General features: G+C 46.1%; 1 protein-coding gene across 2 annotated transcripts in view; it reads left to right on the top strand.

The window, feature by feature from the left end:
* The window catches only part of LOC142499011 (sodium/potassium-transporting ATPase subunit alpha-2), a 49,986-nt gene extending 38,997 nt beyond the window's left edge, over window positions 1–10,989 (top strand). For both annotated transcript variants that reach the window (XM_075607753.1, XM_075607754.1), the window contains exons 16-24: window positions 245–395; window positions 903–1,071; window positions 1,378–1,532; window positions 2,226–2,349; window positions 4,626–4,771; window positions 5,863–5,993; window positions 6,102–6,203; window positions 8,095–8,186; window positions 10,692–10,989. In XM_075607753.1, coding sequence (XP_075463868.1) covers window positions 245–395; window positions 903–1,071; window positions 1,378–1,532; window positions 2,226–2,349; window positions 4,626–4,771; window positions 5,863–5,993; window positions 6,102–6,203; window positions 8,095–8,186; window positions 10,692–10,720 — 1,099 coding nt within the window. In that variant the 3' untranslated portion in view covers window positions 10,721–10,989. The remainder of the gene's footprint in view (window positions 1–244; window positions 396–902; window positions 1,072–1,377; window positions 1,533–2,225; window positions 2,350–4,625; window positions 4,772–5,862; window positions 5,994–6,101; window positions 6,204–8,094; window positions 8,187–10,691) is intronic.
* The last annotated feature ends 2,699 nt before the right edge of the window (window positions 10,990–13,688 follow it).

Raw genomic sequence — 13,688 nt, 5'->3', positions numbered from 1 at the left:
AAAGTATCCGTACAGAGCAGCTTACTGTCTACTTGTTGTGTACCAGCAACGCAGACTCCCCCATACTAAAACAACGGTAAATATAAAGAAAAGGGATCCTTAGTCCCCAAGAGCTTACAATCAAAGTGTGATACAATGTTAAACAGAGGGACTGGTATGCACTGGCAGGCTTTACAGCGAACGTACCCCAATAAGGTAAGATTGCATATGAGTTAACCAAACTCATTATTCTTGCTCTTGTTAGAGAGGCCAAGGCTTGCGTGGTTCATGGCTCTGATCTGAAAGACATGACCACTGAATACCTGGACGACATCCTAAAGAATCACACTGAAATTGTGTTCGCACGGACCTCTCCCCAGCAGAAGCTGATCATTGTGGAGGGCTGTCAGAGACAGGTACTGTGCAGAGCTCCAAGCTATGCCTGGTCCAATAGTACTTACGCGCAGGACCAGAAAATACATCACCATATTCACCTTGCTGAATCCACTATCCAAACCTCATGACTCTGTTTACAAATGTACAATAAGCCTAATTTACACTTAATATTACAGTAGCCCTGTTAGTCTAGGAGAGAACTAGATTCTCTTTGGGAAATTATCATTCTTAATGGACTTTATGGTCCTTAATCAAGATGTGGTGAATCTGTCCCATTCATTTAAATGGAGCTAAACAGAATCATATAATATTGAATAATGGGCATTTGAGAGACCTCATGGGCATCTAAAGAAGAGACTTATGAGGTCTTTAAAGATGACTTACACACTGTATTTATGACGAACTGTAATGTTGGTCCATTAAACAGCCTTCCCTCACACTTCACTGCAATGAGTCTTCTTTGTTTCGGTCAATGTAACCGATTTGTTACGTTTGACACAAACCCCCCAATTGCATTTCTTCTGTAGGGTGCCATTGTAGCAGTAACAGGAGATGGCGTGAATGACTCCCCAGCGCTGAAGAAGGCAGACATTGGGGTTGCTATGGGTATCGCGGGATCAGACGTCTCTAAGCAAGCTGCAGATATGATCCTACTAGATGACAACTTTGCCTCCATCGTGACTGGTGTGGAAGAAGGTTTGTACACTCTACGCCATGTTCCTCTTACATTGGCTCCTATTCAATACGCTGTATAGCCGATTCCCAGTGCTGAAGAAGAGGTCAATGGGACTAATGTCTTCTCCATCATGGGGGGAACACCGCTTATGAGTAATTCAATTGAGTAATTGTGGTCAGGACACTGGCCTCCTAAGTTCTATTCCAGCCGCTGCCACTGTAATGTGCTTCCGAATTGTAAGGCGCTCTAAAACGTTACTGTCACCTTTCTGCTCTAGATGTAAATTGTAATAATAACAATCGTGGGAGTTTCTCTCTCTCCCTCAGGCCGTCTTATATTTGATAACCTAAAGAAGTCCATTGCCTACACGCTGACCAGCAACATCCCGGAGATAACCCCATTCCTATTCTTCATCATTGCCAACATCCCCCTGCCGCTGGGTACGGTCACCATCCTGTGTATTGATCTGGGCACAGACATGGTGAGCCTCTCTGGAAACTGAAGACCCATGGTCTATGGGGTTATTAATTAAACTGCAATAGTGCAGATCGGGGCACTATCGCATGGAAATCCCCAACAGGAATCTCTGTGCGTAAGTGCCCTGATCAACACTATCACAATATGAATAAACCCTTACATCTTTGTTGCTTTGTCAGACCAGGATCCCTGGCTCCACAACGATGCTACTGTAGCATCCTATAACAAGACCATGTCAATTTCCCCCATAACACCTCTTGGAACTCTAATCTCATTAGGGCGTAGCGTCAAATGGACAGGCTGACAAATAAAAGGAGTATGGGAGACAGTGATAGGGAAAAGGGACATTTATAATAGGGAGATGCATAGGAAATACTACAGTAATGGTACATTGTGACAGTCACAGTGAGAAGGAGTATAGGGATCGCGAATATAACTGCGTGTAGCTCACAAAGCTGTATTAGTACATGCTGCATTCTCATCATTACGCACACGGACCATGTGCACAGCGCTTTATATAAATGACATACAAATTAATCAAAATACAAGGACATATTCTTAATAAGAAGAGCACACCAGCACCCCAAGGTCCAAAGCACCAAACAAAGTAGGCATTGGGAACCAAGCCACAAGAGCTTACAATCTAGGGACTAAATGAAGAGATTTGCCAGGCTTAACTGTCCCATCTCTGAAACAGGTCCCTGCCATTTCTCTGGCATATGAAGCTGCTGAGAGCGACATCATGAAAAGGCAGCCCAGGAACCCGAAAACGGACAAGCTGGTGAATGAGCGTCTGATAAGCATGGCCTACGGGCAAATCGGTGAGTGAGCGACACCAACCGCCGGGCTCCAATGTAAAGATGCGAGTCCAAGTCATTAAAACTCTTCTTCAACGTCATGGTCCATGGAATAGGATCTCTGCTTTCTCTGCTCTACACTTTCTGATGCGTGTTACCGATATTTCGTTTGGCTACTGGACGGCAGCTGAACCCGGCATATGATTGAACTCTTCCTATAGCCAGTGCTCAGATCACAACCTGGTTCACAAAGCGCTACCCCATTCAAACCAACACAATCTAACGTCATGTCCAGATTCAGGGTTCTAAGTATCATGGCGAAAATGGTGTAATTTGGGGAGAAAACAATTGCACCATTTGTATGAAAGGGAAAATAAAACCGGGTGCTTTCGATAAGAGTTTTTTCTTTGATACATATGCTGCAAATGTCTGCTCCCAGAATGGCAGCACGTTTGCTTTGGCACATGCAGTATACCCCAATGTCTCATAGCATCAATTTAAAGGCAAAATAGCTTTATTTGAGGTGGATACACAGCTCCTTTTCTCTTCCATTATTCATTGGTCATTAGGAGGATGAATTAGGCAGATACAAGATGCTTTCATCATTACAAATGATCTGTTGCCTTATTGCTCTCACCCAAGACCCAGAGAAGCACGTGGTTCCATTGCGAATAAAAGGGACTTACACTGTGACTTAATAATAATAATAGCATGTTCTTGTATAACGCTGCTAGTTTTACGTAGCACTTTACAGAGACATTTTGCAGGCACAGGTCCCTGCCCCGCAGAGCTTACAATCTATGTTTTGGTGCCTGAAGCACAGGGAGATAAAGTGACTTGCCCAAGGTCACAAGGAGCTCACACCGGGAATTGAACCAGGTTTCTCTAGCTTCAAACTCAGTGTCAGTCAGTGTCTTTACTCACTGAGCCGCTCCTTTTTGTACTTCATTGTACAGGAGGGCCCCACTAATACGGCGGGTTCTGTTCTGAGGACCTGTCGTAAAGCGAAAATCGCCGGAAAGTGGAACCGGCGATTTTCGTTAGGTGCGCATGCGCAGACTGCCAATGCGCCGTTCTGTGCATGCGCGACAGGAGGAAACCCCTCCGGCCGGCCCATTCTGCGCATGCGTGAACATGGCGGCAACATGCCGTCCCTTTCTCGGCACCGCCGTATCGGCAGATCGCCGAAAAGCGGGGCCCTGCTGTATATGTGACTCCACTAACCATGTGCCTTTTAATGTTATTCATTCATTACGTCTCAACTTCTGCTTGGAAATGGTAATGAGACTGCCTACCACGACCTTATTAACATGCCATTGAAATGGCAGGAAAACCGTCCAATTTGTTTCCCAGGTCTGAGTTACAAAGATGAGATGCTCCGATTAGAAGGTGTAATGACAGATTCCAGCCCTGGCTGCAGTGTGGGTATTAGATGCTGAGACCTGCTGTGCGCTCTGCATGTCGCTTCATGTGGAATAGAATATCACAAGCACCTTTTTTCTCTCTTTCAGAGAGAATAGTATAGGGTGAATTGATTGAGTTAGCTTTGCTGCACTTTATCTTCCTGAATGTGAACGATTACTGCAATCCCGTGCGTTAACAAGAACAGTACTCAATACTGCTGATAGTGCAAGGGGGGGCAACGCCAGTCCTCAAGGGCGACCAACAGGTCACACTTTAAGGATATCTCTGCTTCGGCACAGTTGACTGAGCCACTGATTGAGCCACCTGTGCTGAAGCAGGGATACACTTAAAACCTGACCTGTTGGTGGCCCTTGAGGACTGGAGTTGGCCACTCCTGTGATAGTGAATACAAGATTTAACAGCGTCCCCTAATCCAGGCCTGAGTCACTGCCCTGAAGAGCTTGCAATCACTTTTTTATTTTAAAGCATATAGAGACAAAGTGATTTGTATGTACTTTATGCATATCTTTATTTATATAGTGCCACCCGGGTACATAGTGGTTTACAATACATGTGACATAATAATATAACACATGATGGGAATAAGCGCTTCAGACATAAAACAAAAGTAAAAGGAGTCCCTGCCCCGAAGAGCTTACAGTCTAAGATTTGTATTAGGAAGTGTCTGGGATCTCCCACACCAAAGACAAGTCCCATAACTGCAGGGCAACCCCTTCCCAGTTGCTTTCTACATGTTATCCCAGATAAAGACAATAACTGTGCACGCAGGTAACATGGAATCTCACTACATGATGCACCTACACCTAGTACTGTATATTAGACGTGCCTAACCCTGTATAGAATCAGCAGCTCCCTTAGCGCCATCTCTTTCCCAGGTATGATCCAGGCACTCGGAGGATTCTTCACCTACTTTGTAATCCTGGCAGAGAATGGCTTCCTGCCATCGCGTCTGCTTGGCATCCGCCTGGACTGGGATGACCGGTCATGCAATGACGTGGAAGACAGCTACGGGCAGGAGTGGGTAAGTGCAGGGTCCACGCTGGGCGGACGTTCCATCGACTGGCTTCAGTGTTGCAATAGTGCATCAGTATAAGAATGACTCTATTACTGTGATAGCAAAGAAGGGTGGGCGGCCGGGTTGGTCCTTTCTCCCATGTAGTAACACAGGAGGGAGAGGGAGGAGCGGGTATGATAACTTTTATGGGACCAACAGGTAGTTGATATGTTACAGGCTTTCCAACCTCTCAGGATAGGAGTCGGACCTGATGAAGGACCCTGAGAGGTTGGAAAGCTTGTAACACATACACTACTTGTTGGTCCAATAAGAGGTATCATACCCCCTACTCACTCTCCCCCTGTTGTTGCTATATTACTATGATAGGATTTTGTTGCAGGTTGTGATACATGTTCAAGCTGCTGTTTACATTTTTTTTCCCCATTTAATATGTGCATCAATACAATCTGCACACTGACAAGTGATTAGCTAAGTTGCCGATCGATCTGTTCTCCTGTAATCGATCACTGTAGATTCGGTTCAGGGGTTCTTTATATCACTGTTAGGGCTGCGGAAGATTACCCAAGATGCAAAGTTCTGTGTGGAAGATCACGTGACCAGGCTGACACTAGATACAATTGGTGCACTGCTAGAGAGGGGGCAGGGCTCAAAAAGGGGTGTGCCAGAGTTTGTCTCATAAGAGGAAGGGGATGTGACTTTGTAAATGGCTGCTATAGAAACAAAAATGCTTGTTACATTAGAATACATTAATGATGTCTTTTCAAAAAATGCTACAGGTATTTTCTCATAGTACAGAACTGATTTCTTAAAAAAAAAACATGTAGGATATAGCTTGAACTGCAGCTTTAATAGACCTACATACAAGTCCTTCATACATGACAATATAGTGCACAGGACTTGTGAAACCTCATGTTTCTTCATTTTATTTGTGAAGAACTTTATGTTAGTCCATTAACAATATCACAGCCTCCAGAAAACATGCACTCGTTTGGGCCCAACGCAGCTATCAGAATTCCTATGTTTGTATGAGAACCGAATAGGTCCGTGGCTCTGTACTTCAACCACTAGTCACTGTCTGACCAGCTGCCTTTTTCCAGACCTACGAACAGCGCAAAGTGGTGGAGTTTACCTGTCACACGGCGTTCTTTGCTAGTATCGTGGTTGTGCAGTGGGCGGATCTCATCATCTGTAAAACCCGACGCAACTCCGTGTTCCAGCAAGGCATGAAGTAAGGAGCAGCGGACACGGGCAGCGACGCTCATCCAGCGTGGGATGCGGCTTTGTGTTTCAGTCTTTTCGCATGCCCGCCCGACTTAACCAAGCTCTTTCCCTCCAGGAACAAGATTCTGATCTTTGGCCTCCTGGAAGAGACTGCCCTGGCTGCCTTCCTCTCGTACTGTCCCGGGATGGATGTGGCCCTCCGAATGTATCCCCTCAAGTGAGTTATGGCATGTGTGGGAGCAGGTGGATCAGGATCCCAACACTACTGAACGCATGCGCAGTGCAACGCGGCTCCTAGTCACCGTGGTGACTCTAACGAAGCAGTGTATCTATCCCAACAAATGGTACAAAGATTCCAGTACAGTAATACACAAACCTAGAAGACATGAAGGCCCACATTTACTAAGCGCTGCTATTCTGTGAGACACCTCCTCGTGCCACAAAAACACCATCAATTCTTCTTTTGTTTTAATGGATTCAAATAAATATGGCCCATGTGTGCATTTCACTAGGTAGTACTGTATGCTACAGTGAGAAGTCACAAAATAAAACACAATTGACTTATAGTCACCTGCAAAACTCCAACCAATACACCGGGGCCTATTCTCATACCTCCGAAGTGTGACAACCTGCTTCTAAAGATCCCTTTCCGATGGCACTGGCATGTTTTGCTACTCTGTAAGCACTTCTCTCGCATGTCCAATCCGTGTGTAAAAGGTTTTTTTAGAAGCGGTTTCACTCCGGTTCTGCCAGTCCGATCGGTTTGCCAAAAAAGCCTCAAACTAGCATTTTTGGACTAAAACTGCAATTCTCGTCGCTCCGTTATGCAAACTGCGTCTAAAAACTCACATTTCCTCACGTTGCCTCAAGGGCGGGGAGACTGGTATCATGCAAGTTATATCTAGTGTGAAATACGGGCTTGTCTGAGGGAGCAAAACCCTACGTGTCAGACAGGGCATGGAGTTAGCACCACCTCAGGTACAAGTATGATCCGGGCGGTGTGGCTGTTAGACCGGGCGGTTTGTCACTTATTTTTGTTTAGAAGCGGTTTAGAAGAAACGCGGTTTGCAATACAGAGCAGGGTTTATGCTCACGTTTCATTCCGCTCCTTCCGAACAAACCGCGCGGTTTCTCACTGGCAACTTCGGAGCTACGAGAACAGGTCCCAGTGATCTAGGGGGATTATTCTGTATAGTGCGAGGGTGCTGATTTTGCACGGAAAGTTCCATTGACCAAGTCAAAGCTGGTAGGAAATGTGGCCAACAAACAGCAACAGAATTGTCAAAGAAACTGAATAACGTTCCACTGGGTTTTTTTCTTTGATAAATCTGTTGCTATTTTTCCATGTTGAGCCTTTGCTGGGAGACTTGATACTCAGCCCATCCACCAGGGGGCGCTCATAACATGAGCTAACGATCACAGCTTTTTAGCCTATTAAGCTGTTCCTGCAAATACTGCCATGAGAATCTTAGCATGCAGCCAGCTATTTCCCTTGGCAAGTGTCAGCGAGTGACCTGGGGAATATGGAGCAATAGGAGGCGTTGGGTATGTGATACTGAAGGCATATATTATAGTGGGATGTATTACATTTTGCATCTGGGGCAGATAACTTTCTCCGTTTTCCTGCATCAAGCAAATCCACCAAGTCTGAGCTGGTGTAAATCTCTCTCACCAACAGTTGCATCAAATATTAGAAAGCTGACGAACAAGATCCTAAAATGTGATGATGCAGCAAACAGAAAACCTGTCGGCGTGTGTCTAGATTAGTGGGGGGGGGGGGGGGAGGGGTTCAGATGCATTGTAAGGAACCCCAACCCTCTCTAATAGCTCTTCTGAGATCAGATGCATTGTAAGGAACCCCAACCCTCTCTAATAGCGCGTCTGAGAGATGCATTGTAAATTCTTCTGTGTTTTGGTACAAGTTTTAAGTGACCTGAAAATTGCAGGGAACCCTTTAGGGACGCCCGCAGAACCCAAGGGCTCCTAGAACCTCCTGTTGAAAACACTGCTCTAGACGCACAGAGTTGAGCTGGATGCATCGTTCGCCTTGAGCTGAATGTGCTTATTGCTGTGGGGGGCTAACACATCCTCTCCCTTCTCCCCCGCAGGGTCACCTGGTGGTTCTGCGCCTTTCCCTACAGTCTCCTGATCTTCGTGTACGACGAAGTGCGGAAACTGATCCTGCGTCGGGATCCAGGCGGTAAGATCGCACGGAAAGAGACACTATCAGGCGGGGAGACGGTGTTAGGGGGGTGTAAATAAAAGGGAGAGAGGGCTATTCCGAGTACAGGTCATTACACAACGGTGGAAGGGATGTACTCTTTTGCAGTTGAAGGATTCATTAGGAGTAAGACATACTCCACAGAAGATAAACTCAATCAGTAGACGCAGTAGGTCCCACCAACTACGAGGCAGTCTCGTACATTTGCAGTGAGCCTCACTCACTGGAAGGCGGCCGCACTTATTAAGACCGTTCCCATATGAATGGAGACTCCTTGGAAAGATGACGCTATGGTACGGGAGATGTGTCAATCATTGGAAGAGCGTGTTACCCATATAATGGCGGCCCTGCTCATGTCTCGCTCATCCGTGGATTTGCCTCCCGGCAGAGGTGGTGGGGAAAGCACAGCACAAGTTAAAGACATTGCGTGGGATAGACACAGTGTTTAATACAATGTGAAAGAAGTCACGGGTACATATGAGCCGGTAAAAAAAACAAAACGGGCAGCCTAAGCTGTCCTATTCTGCGGAGGGGTCGTGTCACGGCAAAACTGCGGCAATTTGGGGCAGTGTCATCTCTTAGCATCAGTGTACCAAGGCCGTGGAGTTAGGTAGGACTTAAAAACAGGGGGGGCCATCTCCGGTCCTCAAAGGCCACCAATAGGTCAGGTTTTAAGGGTATCCCTGCTTCAGCACAGGTGGCTCAGTCGAAGATTGAGCCACTGATTGAGCCACCTGTGCTGAAGCAGGGATATCCTTTAACACTGACCTGTTGGTGGCCCTTGTGGACTGGAGTCGGCCGCTCCTGACTTACAAGACGCACGTGTCTACACGCGACACTTTTCTGTCTTGTGTTTGCGTCCCCCCCCAAAAATGCGCCCGGTCTGACGTTGGCGTAATCTTCCATGGCTGCCAATTTGCTCGAAATGTAGGAAACGCTTTCTTACTTTTATATGTATATAATGGTTCCCAGCACTCAGCATGAAAAACAGACACAAGCGTCAATACGTGAATGAAAATGGTACATTCAAGAGTAACACCGATCAAAAGCCAACCCCAATGGGGGCTCGGTAGGAATGTAGCATTGAACTAAATCAGTAAACAATGGGTAAAAAAAAAGACCGACCTTATTTTCGGACAATAAGGATTTCTGTTTGAAATGGGAAGGGATCTTGAATAAATGTTCATTAGAACTCATTATACTCACCATAGAGTATATACAGAAAAACCTTGTAGATACTAAGCAGGAAATTACTGCATTAGGAGGATTTCTATTGTGTTTATTCCTTGCAGTTTCACTGCTGTTTATACCAGGTCTCTCTGTGTATTTACCTCCCTTTTGATCTGTATTACTCTTGAATATACAATTTTCATTCACATATTGACGCTTGTGTCTGTTTTTTCGTACTGAGTGCTGTGAACCATTAATAATAATAACAGCTTGTTCTTGTATAGCGCTGCTAGTTTTACGTAGCGCTTTACAGAGACATTTTGCAGGCACAGGTCCCTTACAATCTATGTTTTGGTGCCTGAGGCACAGGGAGTTAAAGCGACTTGCCCAAGGTCACAAGGAGCTTACTCCAGGAATTGAACCAGGTTCCCCTGCCTCAGTGCCAGTCAGTGTCTCTACTCACTGAGCCACAGATGTATTGGTTATTCTTTGAGGGGGTTAGGGGACCCTCTCTGTTCCCGTGTACCTCAACATTTACCTTCTTATTGTTCCACATTACCTGTGGTGGAGTGCTGCCTTCCTCACATACTTTTTGCTTTCTTACTTTTGATGCAAACAGAAAATGCAGCATTGTGGCAAGAAGCAAACTCGCATTCATGTACGAGAATGAATCCACCCGTAATACCTATATTCCTTAGGCCTCGGACATTGCACAGGTGCGAAGAGCGGCCGACCGAGTGACGTCACGCGCGTCTGTACTTGCCGAGATCTGTGTCCCGCAGGGTTAAGCGATGGGTGCGTGACGAGGGCGTGCCAGTGACATCACGTGAGCGGTTCGCCCTCATTAGCTGAACCAACCTGTCGCGCGGCAAAGCCAAGCATCTGCCGCCCCGGCGCTCACGTGCACGCACACAATGTGGACACGCGCATTGGCCTCCGTTGGTTTGGATGGTCAAACTAATGGAGGCCAATGCGCATTTCTGCAATGCGCGTACGCGTGAGAGCTGAGGTGGCAGACACTTGGCGAGACAAACTTGTTTGTCTTTGCCACGCGACAGCTGGTTCACGCGCGCGGTTCAGCCAAATGAGGGCAAACCGCTCACGTGATGTCACAGGCACACCCCCGGCACGCCCTCGCCACGCCCCCTTCGCTCAACCCTGCAGGACACAGATCTCGGCAAGTGCAGGCGCGCGTGACATCGCTCGCTCAGCCGCTCGCGCACCTGTGCTATGACCGAGGGCCTATGGTTAGCTTTGCAGCAAAGAGTCCAACGGCTTCGTGGGTAACCGGGAATTCTCTTCTCTCCTCCCTAGGTTGGGTAGAAAAGGAGTCGTACTACTAACGAACTTGTTTCCCGTGGAACGGACTCTACGTGGCGAAGATGGCGAGCACCGTAGTGGCATCTGCTTTGAGATGCCCTTGTAGGCTTTGTATTTTATTAGTAGTTTCCGCATTTTCCGGGTTTTATTTCTAAAAACACATTATATTTCCCAGCCCTTAAAACCTGGGTGAAATCAGGTTAAAATACTTAAAATAAATAGAAAATTGGGGGAAATCACGGGGGACATGTTTTTCATACGTTTTGTACGGTAGTAAAACGTCTTGCAGATATTTGTATTCTATGCTTATTTGTACTACACAACAAGATGGTGGCATGAACCAGTCATCGTGTGATATAACTCTACGTGATTTGACGACTCTCACCGTTTTCTGTTCCGTGTTTTACAGGAACGGCCTCAATCTCAGAGCTGTAAAACATAAAATATATGGAGTGGATTAATAAACGGGTGTAAATCAATAAAAACTGAATTCCTTTAATAAATAAAAAAAAGAGGATTTTTATTGGTGAAAATCAGAAGATGCTGAGAATGCAGAACACTATTTATTAGAGGCCTTGAGCTATAGGAGAGAGAAAGACAACCAACCCGTTAATAAGACACACGGTCCATCTTCTTAACTCCATTTGTTAAATAATTGGAATCAAATCACCAGTGAATCCCCAGTGATATATACCCTGATTTTTAATTTCAAGGGATAGAATAAAATGGCTACCTACTGATTCCATATATAGAATTTGAGCTCTGAAGAAAAAAATGGGAAAAACAAATAAATAAATAAAACAGCATGTTGAGTATTTTAAAGAGTGTTACCTTTTTTTTTGGAGAGCCTCCGCCTTTAAACACCTTCAGCGCTGGAAAGGCGAGCAGCGTATTGCATTGCTGGCGCCTCCAGCACCGACAGGGTTAAACAGCCCTTGGTTAACCCAAGTTAAGTCAGTCGCCGAGTATGTAGCAATGCTGATTTATATAGGGACCCCTATAATCACAATTCATGTGCTCTCCCACATGGAGATCTCTGTATAATGTGGGTAAGCGAACGCCGTAAATACACTTTACAGCGACAATCCAAGCGGGCGATTTAAACATTTTTAACACATGATTGAAGCAGGGGGTCTCCGGAGCCGAACCCCATTAATTTCAGCTGCGATGACCTCCTGCTTTCGGAGATACAGACCACGGTGCCGGTAACCGCACCGCTCGGCTACCAGAGTTCATGTAATGGCGGCTTTTCATAGCGCCCATGCCCTGCGGGCCAATAGGAATCCGTGATGTCATCCAGTGCAGCTACCTATTGGCCCACGTGACGAGGGTTTAAACGTTGCTGTGATACCGGCACGCCCTTCGGAGTTCTGTATCTCGGGAAGCAGGGGGTCCCCGGAGCTGAAATTAATGGGGCCCCCTGCGTCAAAACTATGTTAAAAAATAATACATGTAAAAAGCGCATGGATTGCTCATTTAAAGCATTAGTCCAAGTTGCTGTTTTTTTATTTTATTACTTGTTTCCCCTTTAATATGCGCACCAACACTATCGACACAATGATAAGTAATTAGCTAAGTTGCCGATTGATCCATTCCCATGTGATCGATCGGCGAAGATTCACTAAATGGCCGTCAGTGCAGCAGAAGAGGACCAAAGATGCAAAGTTCTGTGGGGAAGATCATGTGACCAGGCAGTAACTAGATACAATTGGTGCGCTGCTAGAGAGAGGGCGGGGCTCAAAAAGGGGGGTGCCAGAGCCTGTTTCAGAAGAGGAAGGGGATGTGACTTGGTAAATGGTTGCTATAGAAAAAAAAAATGCTTATTACATTATAATACATTAAAATGTAATTCAGAGTTGTTTTTTTTTGTTTATTTAAATGCTACAAATATTTTCTTATAGTACTGAACTGATTTATTAAAAAAAACCACATGTAGGATATTGCTTGGTCTGCAGCTTTAAATGCTTATACAAGGTGTCACCGATTTGTTGTTCACCCCCCGGGCTGCAGAAGAGAAGCACAGAGAAGTCGCCTGTCTAGACTTACCTGGTTCGCAGACTGTCACAGGTAGGGGGATGCAGACTACAGGCAGAGGATAATCAGCTTGATAATCATTAGCTGGTTAGGGACTCTGACATCACAGAGCAGGAAATGCAGCTGCAATGCTGCGGAGTTAAAAGGCAGATTTTAAAATATGACACAATTTTTCATTTATCTTTTGAAACACTTTATTTATTGGATCATTTCAGTTTTCGGCTACAGAAAGCAGAAGCGAGGGGTTATATCAACAATAAAGGAGAATGCAGAATTTCAATGCAGTTTACAATGAAGGGGTGAAGGGCGGGGGGGCAGGGAGGGGTCTCGGCAGCTAGGGTTGCCAGGTGGCTTCTCCGAAAATACTAGACTCAATGGTGAAAGGTGCGTAAGCTCACTATGTCCAGGGAGGTAATACCGGTATACGCATACATGTCCAGTATTACAGAACCTCTCATTTTTTACTGGACAAAGTGTCCAAATACAGGACAGTCCAGTTCAATACCGGACACCTGGCCACCCTATCGGCAGCATGCCCCGTCCTTGTGTCTGGCATGGCATACCGCTGATGGGATATGCTTTACGTTGACTATCTCCCATGTTTGCCCATCAGTCCACGCCCACTGGAAGCCACGGAATGGGGGACAAGCCTGGCCCACTCAAAGAGGACCGTGTCTCTATTCATGGAGGGATCATTAACACATCTTAACCGAGGATCCGATACTTTGCTACAGCTGGGAGATCTGTCGGATAGGAAGCTAGTAAGCCTCTCCATGGCCACCACGCCATGTTTTCTTTTTATCTGGTCGGTGCTTGGGGGGGGCGGGGGGTGTCCATCTGACCCCACTTCGGCCCCATGCGGGGCCGCTGTACAACAATGTTTTCACCAGCTTCCAAGCCGAGTGGGGGAGCTCGTGGTTTGAACTTGTTGAGAAACGCCACCCAGGGGTCCACCAG

Source organism: Ascaphus truei, chromosome 7 (assembly GCF_040206685.1).
Source record: "Ascaphus truei isolate aAscTru1 chromosome 7, aAscTru1.hap1, whole genome shotgun sequence".
Lineage (NCBI taxonomy): Eukaryota > Metazoa > Chordata > Amphibia > Anura > Ascaphidae > Ascaphus > Ascaphus truei.
Note: the sequence above shows the minus strand (reverse complement) of the source record. Positions and strands in the feature narration are given on the sequence as shown.